The 17251-nt window shown below is 50.1% G+C and overlaps 1 protein-coding gene across 4 annotated transcripts in view; it reads right to left on the bottom strand.

Annotated features, from left to right (window-relative positions):
• SLC6A9 (solute carrier family 6 member 9) overlaps positions 1-17251 on the bottom strand; it is a 602921-nt gene that overhangs the window by 84131 nt on the left and 501539 nt on the right. For all 4 annotated transcript variants that reach the window (XM_086952324.1, XM_086952325.1, XM_086952326.1 and 1 more), the window contains one exon: positions 15847-15979. In XM_086952324.1, coding sequence (XP_086808450.1) covers positions 15847-15979 — 133 coding nt within the window. The remainder of the gene's footprint in view (positions 1-15846; positions 15980-17251) is intronic.

The raw sequence follows: 17251 nt of genomic DNA, 5'->3' as shown, positions 1-17251 counted from the left end.
CAGTAATATCGACATTAAGTTACACAGCTCATCAGCCGACAACCCGGGGGTACGGCAGCGGTACTTCATGATTACGTATAAGACTGCGGTATAACCAGGATCTGCAAAAGGTTTCACATTTTGTATTTTATGTAAATAAAACCACAAACAAAAACAGAGAAAAGAAAAACAAGGCATGGCAATGTATAAACTGGCATTTCCCTATGGCAGTGGGTGACGGGTGAAAAACGCGTGTCTATAAGGATGAGGAGAAATATTGGGGAGGGCAGAGGGGGGAAACCTGGTAGCGACCGATACAATGCAGTTTACCAGAACTGAGTACAGGGAATGCACGATCAAGGAAGAAGGAGTGGATCCGGAAGGTCGGTGAACGGAGGAGTACAAATCTCACCACGGTATGCATTCCATTGTGCCCATATCCTACCCCATTTCTTGGGCCTGCCGCGGGAAACATACACAACTTTCTCTCTAAACATGGACCAGTCCATATTTTCCTTCCAGCGCAGGAGCGTCGGTGGCCTCGGGGAACCCCATAACTGGGCTATGCCACGTTTAGCGACCATATTACCCAATGTGACCCATTGAGTCTGAGCAGCAGTGCAGTCATTCGGTTCCCAAACATTCAACAGACAACGCCTGGCCTCAGGCAGCAACACTACTCCCGTCACTTCACCCATAACAACATGCACTCGACGCCAAAATGCCGCCACCTCCGGGCAAACCCAGAGGATATGCAAAAAGGTAACTAGCATACCACATCCGCGCCTACACAACCCATCCACAGAAAAACCCATGTGTATCAGTCGTGGGCCCGTGACATACACCCGATGCAATATTTTAAGTTGCACCAGTCTAAGACGTGCCGGAATCGCAACCTCCTTAGGGGAGGAAATCGCCGCCTGCCAATCTTCATCATCCAGTTCCCATCCGTCACTGGTCCAAGTAGTCCGCAATTGCAAAAGGAGATCCGAGCGGTCGTTAATCAGTTTCTTGTAGATAAGAGATATCGTGCTATCGGGAACGTGCCCATCAAGCACCCTATCCTCAAGCGGGGAGGCCTCCAGGACAGAAGCGTCAGCCGGGAAAACCGAGTGAATCGCATGACGGATCTGGAGATACCGGAAATACTCCCTGTCACTCAATTTATATTCTTGTTGTAGTGCCTCGAAGGTCTTGACTGCACCCTTGGCCCAGAGGTCACCCACCCTACTGATACCAATGAGGTCCCAGCTGTCGAAACCCTTTGATTTCCACAGACCACCTAGCGCTTCCGAGGCATACAACGGAGTAGATTTCGTCACCCTATCTGTCCAGCCCGTAGCGGCGGTCGCGCTTCCCCAAACTCGCACAGCCACTGCCGTAGGGCCCGTGAGATGCTTGCGGTCGGCTCTGGAATAGAGTGCCCGGTTGTAATCACCCCCAGGGAGTTGCCATCTATCCATCTCAAACGCGGGATTTGGGACAGGGCCATACATGGCATGGTTCACAGCACTCAACTGGGAGACCCAATAGTAGCGCCTGATGTCGGGCAGCGCGATACCTCCATCATACCAGGGCAAAGTCAATTTCGCCAATGCGATGCGAGGTCGTCCACCCCATACCAACCGCCTCTGCAAGCCCTCGATCTCTCGGAAATAGCTAGCAGGTACCAAATCAAGTGCATTCTGAATGGCATATAAAAAGCGGGGAAGAGACATAATTTTGAACAGGGCCGCCCTTCCCAAGGGGGACAGTGGCAGGCCACACCACGCCACCACATCCGAACGAAGCCGGGAGAGTGGAGGCAGTAAATTTTGCCCATATCGGGTCTTGGGGTCCAGCGAAATGTAGATCCCCAAATATTTGAAACCGTCCCTAGAGACTGGTATCGGACAATGGCGAGGAAGAAGGAGCTCATCGTCCGTGAGTGGATAGATAAATGACTTAGCCCAATTAATAACCAGACCGGAATTCCTCCCGAAGGAACGCAGCACGTCGAACAGAACGCCCAACGACTTACGGGGAGAGGTAAGGTACAGCAATATATCATCTGCATAGAGTGATATACGGTCCTCGAAATCAGCCGACCAGCGAATGCCCTTAAGCGAAGGTTCCCACCGCAGCCACGCTGCCAGGGGCTCAAGGGCAAGCGCGAAGAGGAGCGGCGACAAGGGGCATCCCTGTCTCGTTCCCCGCCCAAAGGTAAAGGGCTCGGAAGCCCTACCATTAACCACCACCTGCGCCAATGGCTGCTCATACAAGAGTCGAACCCATCCAATGAATTTGGGGCCGAATCCGAACTTGGCAAGAGCAGCCCACAAATACGGCCATTCAACCGTGTCGAAGGCCATCGAAGCATCAAGGGAAACCAATATGTCCGGTTCCCGAACCGACCCCGCCCTCGCCAAGACTCCATGAAGGCGACGTAGGTTGAGCGCGTGTTTCGGTGGGGTATAAAGCCGGATTGGTCCGGATGGATCAAGTCTGATATCACCGTAACCAACAGATTCGCCAGAAGCTTAGCGAGAATCTGGGCTCGATGTTTAAAAGCGAGATCGGCCGATACGATGCGCACTGATCATGAGGCTTGCCTTCTTTATGGATGACAACAATGGATGCCAGTCTCTGATAACGAGGAAGAGAGCCGAAATCTCGCGATGACAAAAACATCTTACGCGATACGGCGCCATTTTATCTGGGCAGAGTTTATACAATTCCACCGGTATACCGTTGGGGCCCGAGGCCTTCCCGGACCGAAGTGAACGGATAGCGAGCGCTACTTCATCGGTGGAAAAGTCCGCCTCCATAAGCTCCCTATCAGAGTCCGACAGGCCAGGCAGAGCGATATCTCGGAGCAAAAGATGCGAATCCTCTTCCGGCAAATCCGAAACCGGCACATACACCGCCTGGAAATGACCGGCAAATGTTCGGACTATGTCAGTCTGGTCCACAACACGAACACCATCCACACTCTGAACAACAGGCACCACTCTGTTCAATATATCCCTTTTATCCAACCATGCGATCAACTTTCCCACCTTATCACCCACATCATACAGATGCCCCTGTTGCTCACGGTGCATCGCCCTAGCGGCATCTGTGACCAGGGTCTTATAGTCAAATTGTTTCAGGGCCAGGGAATGCAACACCTCCGGAATGTCCCCAGTCCCAACCTGTCCCTCCAAGTCAGTGATCTCATTTTCCAGTTCCACCACCGCGGCATTTCTACGCCTCCTTTCGCTGGCAATGAGAGACAGGGCCTGACCACGAATCACCGGCTTATAGGCCTCCCACAATGTCACCGGGGAGGAGACCGATCCATCATTCTCAGCGAAATAGTAATCCATACATTTCACTATCTCTGACCTAACTGTAGGATTACGGAGGTGCCAGGGGTTAATCGGGGCAACTCGGCCCTCGGCCCCCAATTGCACATCAATCGTCAGCCATAGGGGGGAGCGATCAGAAATCCCCCTGGCCAAATGCCGAACCTCCCGCACTGAGACCATCTGTGCTGCCGGGATAAGAATATAATCCAATCTCGAGAGGCTCTTGTGTGCACCCGAGTAGAAGGTGTATTGGAGTTGACCTGGGTGTAGCTGCCTCCAGCAGTCAGCCAATCCCAACGTATACAGCAGCTTCCCCAGCCAGAGCTGCGCCGCAGGCAAAGTCCTGGGGGGACTGCGATCTACGTCACCATTGACCACAGAGTTAAAGTCACCGCCCACCACCAACATGTCGCCAGGGAGCCCCAGGATTACCTCACCCAGATCAGCAAACGTGGTAGACTGCAGGCCAGGGGGAACATACACAGACAAAAAGGAGACAGTTTTCCCTTCCCATCGCCCCGTAATGGCCGCATAGCGACCCCTGTCGTCCAACACTACATCATCTATCTCCAATGGGAGGGAAGTACGCACCATGACCCCCACCCCTCTCGAGCCGGAGGTAAACCCCGAGTGTGCTACCATACGGTATCCACGTCAGTTTAGTGCACAGCATGCATTGCCCACCAAGTGTGTCTCCTGAAGCAAAATCACATCTGGGGTGTAACGCTTCAAATATTGCAAGACAATACCCCGCTTTATCCTATCTCCAAGACCGTTAACGTTCCAACTCAGTATCTTAAGCTCCCCCCCCCTCCCCCCGGCAAGGAACACCCAGCCCCCCACGCCTAGAAAGAAGCACACAGAATCGACAACAGGAAATGTAGCAGCCTCGATCAAAACAAAGAGAAAAGAACCCCCCACCACCCCCCTGGAACCCCGAAAAACACGCCCCCCCACCCGGCACCCCTGCATTAGACCAAAAAGCCACCCCAACTTCCAGTGTGCCTGTCGCCCCATGAAACTAACCTACGAAAAGAGAGAGAAAGTCCCCAGAGGAGGAAGAGCAAACCCGAATCCCCCCACCCCCGGGTACCCACAGTAATAGCAAGTCTATTGAAAAACCACTGCTGAATGTCCAGGTAACCAGTTCACCGCTGCAGACTCACTCCTCGTGTTCGGCTGGGCCGCCCTCTGCACCTTCCGGGCTCTCACCGCCCTTACGTTGGGATGGCAAAGTATCCAACCAGTCACTGGCCACTTCAGGGCGATCGAAAAAAAAGGTCCGTTCCTCATACTCGATCCGCAGCCGTGCAGGAAAAAGCATGGCGTATTTTAGACCAATATCCCTGAGTCGTCTCTTCACCCCGGTAAAGCCCATACGCTGTTTCTGTACCGCCTGCGTAAAGTCTGGGTAAAAGCTGACCGAGGCATTGTCAAATTTGGTAGGACCCGTGGTCCTCGAAGCTTGCAGGATCGCATCTCGGCCACGAAAATTGAAGATCCTGGCAATGATGGGCCTCGGTGCGGTTCCCAGCTTCGGCTTCCCGCCGGGAACTCTATGGGCCCGTTCCACCGTGAAAAAGTTACTGAGGCCCTTAGGCGCAAGGTGTTTAAGGACCAGATCTTCCACCAGAAGGTCCGTGGAGACGTCTGGCGGGGTCTCCGGAACCCCCACAATGCGAACGTTGTTTCGCCTAGCCCGGCCCTCAAAGTCCTCCAGCCGGTGGGCAAACTGGTCGTTGATAGTACGGAGCGAGTGAACCTCAGCCTGCAGGTCCGAGACATCAGTAATCAAACTCGCAGTTTTGATATCCAGAGATTTGACCCGTTCATTTGTCTTACCCAGGTCAGCCCAGATAAGATTAACCTCAATCGCCACCGTATCGATCTTATTATATTTCTTATTATATTTCTTATATAGCGCCAGAATCGACCCCCGAAGGGGTATCTCCGCGCTTGCCTTGGGAACCCGTCCTGGTTTTTCCCTGGGAGATAGCCCCTACAGGGCATCCCCAAGGTGAAAGCCAGGCATCCCGCCGCGGGGAGGCCGTTGTGGAGATTAAGCAAGCTTAATGCCCAGAGTTGCAGAGTGTGAACCCATGATTAGATCAGGCACCGAAGCGAGAATTATCAAGTCCGTGGACATTTTTTTTTTTAGCTCAACACCCTGCCGCGTCGGGAATCAAACCCTAGTCCCGGGTCTGACCTCTGCTTCAGGGTCTGCCTGCTCTAACCAGTGAGCCACACTTCTCCATCTTGGCAGCAAGAGTCTCGTACTGATGGCCCATGTCAGTCCGAACACTGGTAATGGCGCCCATGATGTCTCTCAAAGTCGGGTCCTTCGACGGAGGGGTACCATCCACGGTCCCGTCAAAAGCCCTGCTCGCTCCACCTGGGGACCCTTTCGGGCGAGTAAAGCGCTCTATAGTCTGGGCTTGAATGAGGCCCCCACGATGAGTGCCCTTGGTGTTTCGGTTCTCAGCATCCGACCTGCCTGCCATGGTGGGTTTCGAACTCCCACGGAGACGTTGCAATCTAGTAAAAATGATCAAGCTCTAGATGAACCTCAAGGGCAGGAGGGCGAAGAACCAGAGCAGATTTAGGATCCGTAGCGAGGACAAGAAGATGAATGGGGCGGCCGTAGAGCGTCGCGACAGTGACACAAAACGAAACCAAAAGCACTCCAGGGGCTATGGGCGTGCCCAGCGGGCCGTTGTTGTTGACTTGCCACCTGGGTACCTCGGTGACTTGAAGCCGGGGACGGTCTACGATGTAGGCCACAAACTTCAGAACTCGGCAAGTCCGGATCATGGCGTCCGATTTTGGTTCCAAAAAGATCCACAGAATCAGCAGGGCACAGTCAACAAGTACCCATCGATCAGATCCGGATTTGTGACAGGATAGATGCGGGAGGCAAAGAGGGTCTCGGGAGCCCTGTGCTCACTCGTCCATCTTGGATCCGCGTGAAGCTCCTCCCCTTGAGTGATAATTTCTTATTGTACAGACTAATGAAAGATCAGAAGATCAAGGCCGAAGAGATATCAGCGGAGTGGTGAGTTGCCATCAGGCAAATGCTAAGGGCCTGCTTAAGAGTTTGGCCGTGCGGCACCAGGTCCACACTGCTAAACCCATGGTCAGGCCGCCCACCAGATTAAGAGTGTTTCTTGTGTATGTCAGGCTTTTTTTGGGGCGTTCCCATAGCAGTCCCTTAGAAAATAGGCCTCGCAATGGGAAAGCTAAAAATAGTTCCTGCCCAGCATGGAATGTAAAAGTCCATGCCGTGCAGGAAATGGGGTGCATGCAGAACCAGAGGCACACCCTCTGGCACGGTTTTCATGGAGGGGGAAACCCCGTGAAATCCATGGCAGAGAGGAAACTTATAATATGCTTGGTCGGATTACGGTGGTCCCGCCGTACTGCTGCCTCTACAGCGCTGCACCACCGCCAGGGAACAACGGTTCCCTGGCGGCTGTGGCAGGGCAATGTCGGTCCGACCACCCAATTTGTAACAGGTCGGTCGGTTGATCACAGCATTGCCACCGGGGGTCTGGCGATCCATGGACTGCCAGACTTATAATTAAGCACTTAGTGAAGACTTCAGGAGGGGAAAGTCAAATGATCTGTGAGGGGTTGATTATGGTGGTAACTGACACTTAAGCAGCTGGAAGGGGCCACATTAAGAAATTAAAAGAGGAGCTCTGACTGGCCTCAAAAAGCATCAGACAAATAGTGTGTAGGAAAATGGAAATCAAAGTAATGTGTTCCAAAGGTAATTAAACAAGCATTGAAAATGCAATAGGTTTCGCCCTCGTTTAAGTTAAAGCAATTCTGTTTGTAATTAGGTGGCTTTTTAGCTTTGCTTTTATTAGTGTTTTTCAAACTTTCATGTACATAACATGCATATGAATGCATATATGTATGCATGCATTTATGCATGTATATATATATATATATATACATATATACACACATACATATGTATGCATGCATTTATTTTTGGACTTTTATTTATATATATATATATATATACATCTGCATATCTATATATGCATGCTTAAATATATATACACATACACATATATATAAATGCATATGTATATATACGTGCCTGTGTGCGCGTAGAGAGAGGTAGAAAGTAGAGTGCAGAGTAATAGAGAGTGAGTAGTAGAGTATAGTAGAGAGTGAGTAGTAGAGTGTAGTAGAGTGAGTAGTAGAGGGTATTAGAGTAGTAGAGAGTGAGTAGTAGAGAGTGAGTAGTAGAGAGTGAGCAGTATAGTGTGAGCAGTAGAGAGTAGTAGAAAGTAAAGTAGTAGGGAGTGAGTAGTAGAGAGTGAGTAGAGTGTAGTAGAGTGTGAGTAGTCGAGAGTAGTAAAGAGTGAGTAGTAGAGAGTGAGTAGTAGAGAGTGTAAGAAAAAAGAAAGAAAGAAAGACTGGGTAGTGTTGCGGCTCCTCTGGATAGGGTGTGGCTTGGCTCACTGGTAAATAACACCTTCCCATGTCTCCTTCGCGTGACGGCTGGGTTCCCTGCTCACTGTTGTCCGATTTTGTGGAAAGAAGTAGAGTTCCTCCTTTAATTATTAAATCTGAATAATATTTCCACTCCCGGCTGCCGAGTCCAACCTTTGCGGATGTAAGGGGGGATGGAATGCCCACAGATCTCTTCAAGGGCACCGAGAGGGAAGCAATTGCTGATAGGAAATCATGAACCAGGTTTGTTCTTGAAGGTATTGATTTTTAATTGAAAAATCAATTAATTTCACCCCTTTCCCATTCTATCAATCAAACAATCCCGAGGGGTGTCACGGTTTTCATTTTTTAAAAGGGTGGGGGTGGGGGAGCGGCAGACGTGTCGTATTTTCCTTGGTGCAAAGCAAAGGAATATAGCATACATTCATCTCTTTCGAATGAATTTCAAATCGCTCAATTTCTTCTTCGTGTTGAGTGTCACGATATGAAATGTAATTGTTTACATTATAAACTAGAGGATTTATCAAGACACAAACCAGTTGCGTATATAACAATATTTATCTTCCTACGTTAACCCCCCCTCCCATTCCTCTCCCCCCCTCCTGTGCAGGTACGGTCTTTACATAATGTAAATAACCACTTGGACCAGGAGTGTTAGACGCAGAGCCGTTTCAAAATGACGCCGTTGGGGGAGGGGCATAGCTGAAAGCGCCCGCTCACCTAAATTTGTATTGTGTATTTATACTGGATCTATGACAATGAAAAAGATAATCTTCTCGATTTTCAGGGTGAATCAGAACAGACAAAACATGCAAAGCTGAAGGCTGAGGATACACAGAGGGCCCCTTTTCGTCACAGAAGGAACATTCTTCCTTTCTAGGATACTAGTTGCACGGTGCTTGGAACAGAGAAGGATGTCCACGACCCCAATTCCAACACACTTGTGGGCAACATAAGACACTGTAATATATGGCAACAGATGCCTACAACTCATAAACATAGTCTTGTATCATCAGAAAGTAGATGGTATGGGTCCCAAAACAATAACGTTACTGTGGAAAGGTGTGGTGGGGGTGAGTGGGGGCGCAATCTATTGACTTTAAAGCCATCACTGAGTGGCAACAGCAGAGACTGACAGCTGTGGAGTACCACAATTTCCCAGTGCAAAAAAAGAGGGCACCCCAACAAAAGTCAAAGACAACATATACAGCTGAAGCCTCTACTCCATATACCGACAAATATATGTAAGAAGTATCAGTGATTACATTTTCGTACATTTATAAATAAAAGAGAGACACATTAAGGGGCAGTTCTAATGGTTCACAGGCGGTACTGGTGAACCAGAGTAGTAAGTTTGTAGTGTATGCATGTGCTTCAACACCCTGCGCATGCTCCGTAAGATCTTCCGCTTGATCCCCACCGAAACCAGGAAGACAGTCACCCAGGCACTCGTCACCAGCCGACTGGACTACGGGAACACCCTCTACGCGGGAACCACAGCCAAACTACAGAAAAGACTCGAGCGCATACAGAACGCCTCCGCGCGACTCATCCTGAACATCCCTCGCCACAGCCACATCTCGACCCACCTGAGAGACCTGCACTGGCTCCCCGTCAACAAGTGGATCACGTTCAGACTCCTCACCCACGCACACAAGGCTCTCCACGACATGGGCCCGAAGTACCTCAACAGCCGCCTCGCCTTCTACACACCCACCCGCAAGCTACGATCGGCCAGCCTCGCCCTCGCCGCTGTACCACGGGTTCGCAGAGCTACCGCTGGAGGAAGATCCTTCTCCCACCTGGCGGCCAAGACATGGAACTCCCTCCTCACCCACCTACGGCTGACCCAGGACCACCTCTCCTTCAGGAAGCAACTCAAGACCTGGCTTTTCGAGCAGTAACGGACCACTCCCCCCAGTACCTTGAGACCCTACCGGGTGAGTAGCACGCTCTACAAATTGTTTGATTGATTGGAAGAGGCTAGAAGACCCATCATTATCATCAGATTAGCTTTATTCGGTTTTTAGTTTAAAACCATAAAAGCAACAAAAAATACATACATGCATAGATATCTCAACATTTCATTACAAGGTTAAAAAAAACAAAAAAAAACAAACCAACTATTAAAACAAGATTAATTCAATTTGACGAGTCAACTAAACAATGTACGTGCATATTCAAGACTAATTAGAGGCTAGAGGGTTAATAGCACAGGGTACACAGGATCCCCTTTCACCAAGAATTATAGTTCATTGTCATTTGTCTCGGTAACTTATTATGTCGGGGGCCGGGTTAAAAATCATACAAGTCCCAAATGCAAATGGGGCCATCTCCTTCTTTGGGCTGGCAAGATCGTAGGTAGGGGACAATGTTCCTATTCTTAAATTTGATTAAAATCAAGTCCCCCGAAATGTCTTTGGGCAACGTACCTAGCCACCCCACCCTCCTGACGCTCAGGATTCCACCATCTAGGGCAGGTGGCAACGGTCTGTTGTGTTCTAGCCAGAAAATGACTTTGTTTAGCCAGAAAATGACTTTGTTTAGCAGGGTGTTTCAAGTTTGCCCCGACTAGGTGCAGGGACCCCAGAGAGGACAGTCACGTATGGGGCGGCTTCGGGAGGTAGATTAATGCGATGCCTTCTTTCTAGAGCGATCCTGGGAGCTCTGTGAGGTACGAGTGCGGGATTAATAGTAACGTTAGGGCCAGTTGGAATAGGTGTAATAAGAGGGGGTTCAAGAGTTTGGACTTTTCTACGTGCAGTGGACTTAGGCTTTTCGTTGTTGATTGAAGGAATAGGGCAAATAGATATAGCAGTTTTTTCAGTTGGTAGATAGTTCCTTTTAAGTGTTTTTTCAATACTGGTCAGCCTGTCCCCATGATCATTCATTTTTGTGACCAGAGGTGATATTGCAGATATTAACAATTGCTCAAACTGAGCCAGTAAGGTCAATTGGAGGGGCGATACAGGGTCGTATATTCTATTCACAGCCTTATCCAACATTAATATGGTTAGGTTAGAGGGGGATAATGAGGGGCTGGTGCACGATTTGTGAGCGTTAGATTGATTCTCATTGTCATTATCTTTTTCCTCATCATGCTTCCTTTTACAGTTTAAACCCCGGGACAGTGTGTTGACTTGAGATTGGGTTTTATTGGGAGATAGAGGTACATCCCGTGGAGTGCAGTTTAGTTCGTCAGCGTCTCTACCCACTATAGGGGGGGTTGATGCGTCCAGGACATGCTTTGTGCCACACAGGGCATTCAGCTCCTCCCAGATGGACATGATTAACGAAAAGGAGAACTCCAAAAGCGACTATAGGCAGTACAATGCGAGATAAATAAATAAGGAGTTAAAGCGTCTCTATACCTCCTCCTTAGAAAGAGTCAAGTGGGGTGGCCCGTCCCGTCCTCCTCTGGCCTCTGAGGGCCGTAGAGGGCCCGCCCTTTGCCCGGGCTTAGCCCGGCGCTCCCGCGACGCTGGTCTGCTGCGGGACTTTGTAGCGCCTCCAGGCGCGGAAGTGAGGTCTCGCGGCTTCCTGCCGCAAGGCAGGCCAGGAATTGAAGTCTCCCCCGCTCGGCGGCCGCAGCACAGGGTCAGAGGCTGCGGCGGCGGGGGGAGATAGCTGGCAAGGTCCCGCGGCGGAGGAAAGTGAAGCAAGCCTCCCCAGGCTTGTCTGGCCCACTGTCGGTAGGTCGCCCGCTCCCCCGAGACTGTTGCGGGACTTTGTAGCGCCTCCAGGTGCGGAAGTGAGGTCTCGCGGCTTCCTGCCGCAAGGCAGGCCGGGAATTGAAGTCTCCCCCGCTCGGCGGACGTAGCACGGGGTCAGAGGCTGCGGCAGCGGGGGGAGACAGCTGGCAAGGGCCCGCGGCGGAGGAAAGTGAAGCAAGCCTCCCCAGGCTTGTCTGGCCCACTGTCAGTAGTCGCCCGCTCCCCCGAGACTGTTGCGGGACTTTGTAGCGCCTCCAGGCGCGGAAGTGAGGTCTCGCGGCTTCCTGCCGCAAGGCAGGCCGGGAATTGAAGTCTCCCCCGCTCGGCGGCCGCAGCACGGGGTCAGAGGCTGCGGCGGCGGGGGTAGACAGCTGGCAAGGTCCCGCGGCGGAGGAAAGTGAAGCAAGCCTCCCGAGGCTTGTCTGGCCCACTGTCGGTAGGTCGCCCCCAGGAAGACAGTCACCCAGGCACTCGTCACCAGCCGACTGGACTACGGGAACACCCTCTACGCGGGAACCACAGCCAAACTACAGAAAAGACTCGAGCACATACAGAACGCCTCCGCGCGACTCATCCTGAACATCCCTCGCCACAGCCACATCTCGACCCACGAGAGACCTGCACTGGCTCCCCGTCAACAAGAGGATCACGTTCAGACTCCTCACCCACGCACACAAGGCTCTCCACGACATGGGTCCGAAGTACCTCAACAGCCGCCTCACCTTCTACACACCCACCCGCAAGCTACGATCGGCCAGCCTCGCCCTCACCGCCGTACCACGCGTTCGCAGAGCCACCCCTGGAGGAAGATCCTTCTCCCACCTGGCGGCCAAGACATGGAACTCCCTACCCACCCACCTACGGCTGACCCAGGACCACCTCTCCTTCAGGAAGCAACTCAAGACCTGGCTTTTCGAGCAGTAACGGACCACTCCCCCCAGTGCCTTGAGACCCTACCGGGTGAGTAGCGCGCTCTACAAATTGTTTGATTGATTGGAAGAGGCTAGAAGACCCATCATTATCACTTATCCCTACCGGTTTGGTTGACAAGAGAAACAGAGAGTAACCCGGCCCCAATGGAACAGCTGAACTGCGTTGCTGTTGTGGAAGGTTACAGTTTGACAACATCAGTGCCCATCCATCTCTTGCCTGGGCATGGCGAAGACATGGCGCCCCCTCTTCTTCCTGCTGTTCCTGGTCACACGTTCCCTGAAGAGGAGGCTCCTCCTCCGGCGTCTCCGGTCCCCCTAAGTCTTCTGCAAAGAAGAATGGCCTCTAGGCCAAAGAAATACCAGTGGGGCCCTTACACATAAGTAGGTGCCCCGTAAATCTGGCACTGGAACAAGTGCCACCTCCAAAAAAATAAACAAGAGCCACTACAAAAATTCTAATAAGGGCTCCGGGGAAAGAAACAAGAATGGAGGCAATGAGGGACGCAATTCGAAATAGGGCTAAACAAGATGCCTTTGGGAAAACCCTGCTACAAAATAAAGGGACCCGGAATTAAACAAGATGCTCTTAGAAAAATGACATGGGTCATAGCATTGGTGCCAAATATTGATGCCCCAGTAGTGACAGAGGATCCTGTAGTACCCGGGCTATTAAGAGTGTCAGAGGCCACGGGTCTCTAATGATGCTAGAGCCACCCGGCGATGACTTGTGTCCTTAGTAATACAGAGAACCCTGGCGGTGTCTGGAGCGACAATAGTTAAAAGCAGCCCCCACAGAGATGCCCAGCGCCATCCACGTTCTTTGAAACCACCCGGTGACCCGCTGCCCCCGCTGCTGTCACAGACCCAGGACCACCGCTGCTTGCGCTCTCTCCAGCCGCCGCTGCCCGTCTCCCTGCGCTGCTTCTGACTATCTATAGACAGCACCAACACCAGCCTCCCCCACCGCTCCCTCCACCTCTTGCGCAGGACGTCACCAATAGTGACGTTTTTGCCGCCTCGGAGCAAACTGGGACTTGTAGTCCAATGCCACTGATAATGAAGTAAAACAAGTAGTAATGTCCAACTGACCCTCAGAAAAATACTGTAATGGAGCACCAGAGAAAGTTCTATTAAAGAATTTTACTCTGTGCCTGATTACGAATACTCCTATTTTTCCTATCAGACCTCCCACTAACCTCGAGAACCTGTATAGGGAGGGTATGGTGTTGGCGTTTAGCTTCACTTATTTGCTTTCATCTTACACGAGAAACCTGTGCACGTTTTACTGCCATGTGAACTGGATGCACCGACCGTTGGAGACATGATTTTTATTCTGTGCTTGGCTTAATTTGTGTGTGTGGTTACCACACGTCCCTTTTTCTGCCACTCTTTCTCTCGAACGCATTTTTTAGATTTCCTTTGCTGTGTGGACGAGTGGGAATCCGACGAATGCAGCGCAAGGGTTAGTCTGGATTATAAATAACACATGCCCTCTTTCTTTACAGCTTCTAACAATAACCTTGCGGAGGAAAAATACCTTCAAAGCTAGGGTGACCGGGTTTCCCGTGGGCAGTCTCGGTTTTCGTCAGCTCTCCTGGCTGACTCCGGGAAATTTAGCCCATGTCCCGGTTTTTGAGGCAGCAGTTTTATAATGCAGCAAAGCAATGTGCTTAACAGGCATGTTGGGCTTCCGATGAACGCCGTTATTCTGTGTGATCGGTTGATGTAAAATGTAATCCTAATTTAAAAAAAGAAATATGGGGGAGAGAGCTAGAGGAAGAGGCAAAGAGGGGGAGGGAGAGATCGCGCCGGAGCTTGTCTTTATGAGGCCATGTGTTTGAAACACATGGCCTCATAAAGATAAGGATCCTTTTGCGATGGAAGGAAGTCAAGTGAGCCAGTCCAAGTGGGACAGCTCAAAGAGAGAAAACTGTACGTCAGAGGATGCTCTTTCCTAATGGCTGGCCACCGTGTAGCATAAACGGTGACGCCGGCCAATGGGAAAGAGGGGCGGGGCTTAAAGCCCGCTAGTGAAAGCTCCTCAAGATCATAAGATCTCGCAAGCGAGACTGCGCATGTGCGCAGCTCTAGGCTTCGACCTAAAAACTAGCTATTTACTGAAATGAGCAGAAATGAAAAGGCAAGGGATGGGAGAGCTGGGTGTATGGTGCTGTTTCATCCTTATCTACTTTGACTGCAGGTACGAGACAGCACCCTATGAATTTGAGCATACATTAGCGGGTTTCTGTGTGAGCCAACAGCATACAAGAAAGAGCGAGAAGGTGTGTGTGTGCGTGACCATTTAAACTGAGTGCAAATTATGTAAAAGTTTACACTGGCATCAAGATGGTTCGTGTGCATGACTGCATCATATTATGTGCAAATTATGTAAAAGTTTACACTGGCATCAAGATGGTTCGTGTGCATGACTGCATCATATGGACAGATTTGTGGTGGATATCCTTCACATGTAAGGGATAGAGTGTCCTTAAATAAATTAGACAAATCAGTGACGATAATCTTGATACACAAGGATCACATCACATGTGAGAAACAGATAAACCTGATTCTCGGGGACCACCCGAAAAAAGAAGATACTCCTGCTACACTATTGATCAGAGAAGAAGATACATCATCACATTGAGGATAAAAGGAGGAGAGACAAAGCTACTCACAATACATTGGCACAACATCAACCGGGCGGACCTCTGATACTTTGAGAATCACATCAAATACTTCAGAGTTTACATCACAGGGGCAAAGGCTCCAGATACTCTAGTGATCGCATTGGGGGTGCGTATACCTCCTAATACTTTGGGGCTCACATCACAGGTCCTAATGCTCCTGATACATTAGGGGTCACATCACAGGAGCAGAAGCGCCTTATACCTTGGGGCTCACATCAGAAGCATCAAAGATGTAAATGTTGATGAACTAAATCAGAAGAGCATATGATCCTGATACACTGGAGATCACAAGAGCGAAGTAATAGCCATGAGAAGAAAAGGTGGTGTTGTCAGCAGGATTTTGCACAGTATCACAGCTACAACATGGTTGATAGCAGATGACAGAATGGAACTCCTGACACATTAAAAATCACTTGGGGAAGAATGAAAGATGGAGATTCCAATGTAGGTCCACGACTAAATCTAAATGGGGTTCAGGAAGGTGTTTGAGCCGTTTCCGGCCAGAGCATCGGGGAAAACCTTTGCTACAACATCCAAGAAGTAATGGTTCACTTTTACTTCTTAGAAAACTTCTTACTACATGTCTCTCTACCTAGAGATGCATCCCTGAATCTCAGTACTCAGCTGACTAGTCCTCAGGTTTATTTATGCATGATGATGATACTAGCTACAACTGAACTTATAAGATGAGTGACAAGAGCAAAGCAAGCCAAAGAATAAAGACAGAGAAAATACTTGCCTTTCCTGATGACTTGACTCCTCTAATAAGACAGAGAAAGACCACAATCCAGGAGACCCCGAGGCAGCCCAGCAATGGTAGGCGGATTTCCCCAAAATTCCCGATGTCATCAGAGAGCTTCAGCACATAGTTTCTTCAGCATGCAACAAGAAAGAGAGAGAAACAAAAAGTGCAGGGATAAGACTCTCACCATTCAACAGTTCACGTACATCGCACATGGTCAAGCCAAAAATACAGTACTGGTGGACACAATGCTAAGAAAGGCTAATTTGTGAATAATAGTGAGGGCACTTGGAATGCGCCATCCATTAAGGATGGGCTTGTCGTCTCACTGAACTGTAAAGTCCAGTCAGGCTTTCAGGAAGCAGCTAGAAACAAGCAAGCGGAAAATTACAAATAATGAATTTCAATCGAGATTATTAATTGTGAAAACTACTGCATTTTACTATGCAGTCAGTCACCAAAACCAGCCCTCGTGGGCATGGATTCTCTCTACTTCATTCCCCACCACCTGAGTGGTCTAACATCTCAGACAGGATGAAAGAAAAAGTTACTTACCTGTACGTTTTTTCCTCTGGATATGTATGTTCTTAAAAACCCAATTATGCTGAATACTTTGTGTGAAAGATTAAGGATCATAGGGCACACTCAGTAAGTGTCAATCTACTACATTCATTACAACCGAAGTAAATATTTTAAAGCTTTGAGAATTTAAAGAAACTCGCACAACCACTACCACCATCCTGGATTGTGAATATGACGCCATTCGATGTGTGGACCTTTGCACTGTTTGTAATTTAAGCCCTGTACAAGTTCAATTTAAGGCCTTGTGCTTGGAGAACACATGGGCTCTCCCACCTGTGCACTATGTACAGGGTTCCTACTGGTTGGACCCCAACACCTTTTCGGTTTATGAATGGTCCCTAGAAGTAGAGTTCCTCACACCCGTTGCTAACAGCTCTCCTGCCAGCCGCCTCCCAGCAGAGAGATCGGCTCACCCGTCCACCCTCACTCCCTGTTCTCAGTGGTTCAGTCCTGCATTCTGCAGGAGGCCCCTCCTGTGTCTGGTTCTTCCCTGCAGTGCCCAGCCCTGCCCCTGAGAGCCAGCTGTCCCAATTGATGCACACATGAATACTGCAGACAGCTGTCCAACCGGGCCTAGGGCTCCTTGATGTGCTGCCTCGGATGCTGCAGCATAGCCAGCTCCTCCGTGGCCTACACCAACTGGAGGCCATCTGGAGGATTATTGAGGTAATACACATAGCCCACTGCTCGCAGCTTCATCTGGTGGCCATTCAGGTACATTGCACCTGCTACTCAGCCCAGTTTCTTCTGCCTCTCCTGGCCCAACAGACGCCATTGTCCACTGCGGAACAAGCCTGCTACAATCGTCCACACCAGTGCC

Source organism: Lissotriton vulgaris, chromosome 1_1, assembly GCF_964263255.1.
Source record: "Lissotriton vulgaris chromosome 1_1, aLisVul1.2, whole genome shotgun sequence".
NCBI classification, from domain to species: domain Eukaryota; kingdom Metazoa; phylum Chordata; class Amphibia; order Caudata; family Salamandridae; genus Lissotriton; species Lissotriton vulgaris.
This window is presented reverse-complemented; position numbering and strand designations above follow the sequence as displayed.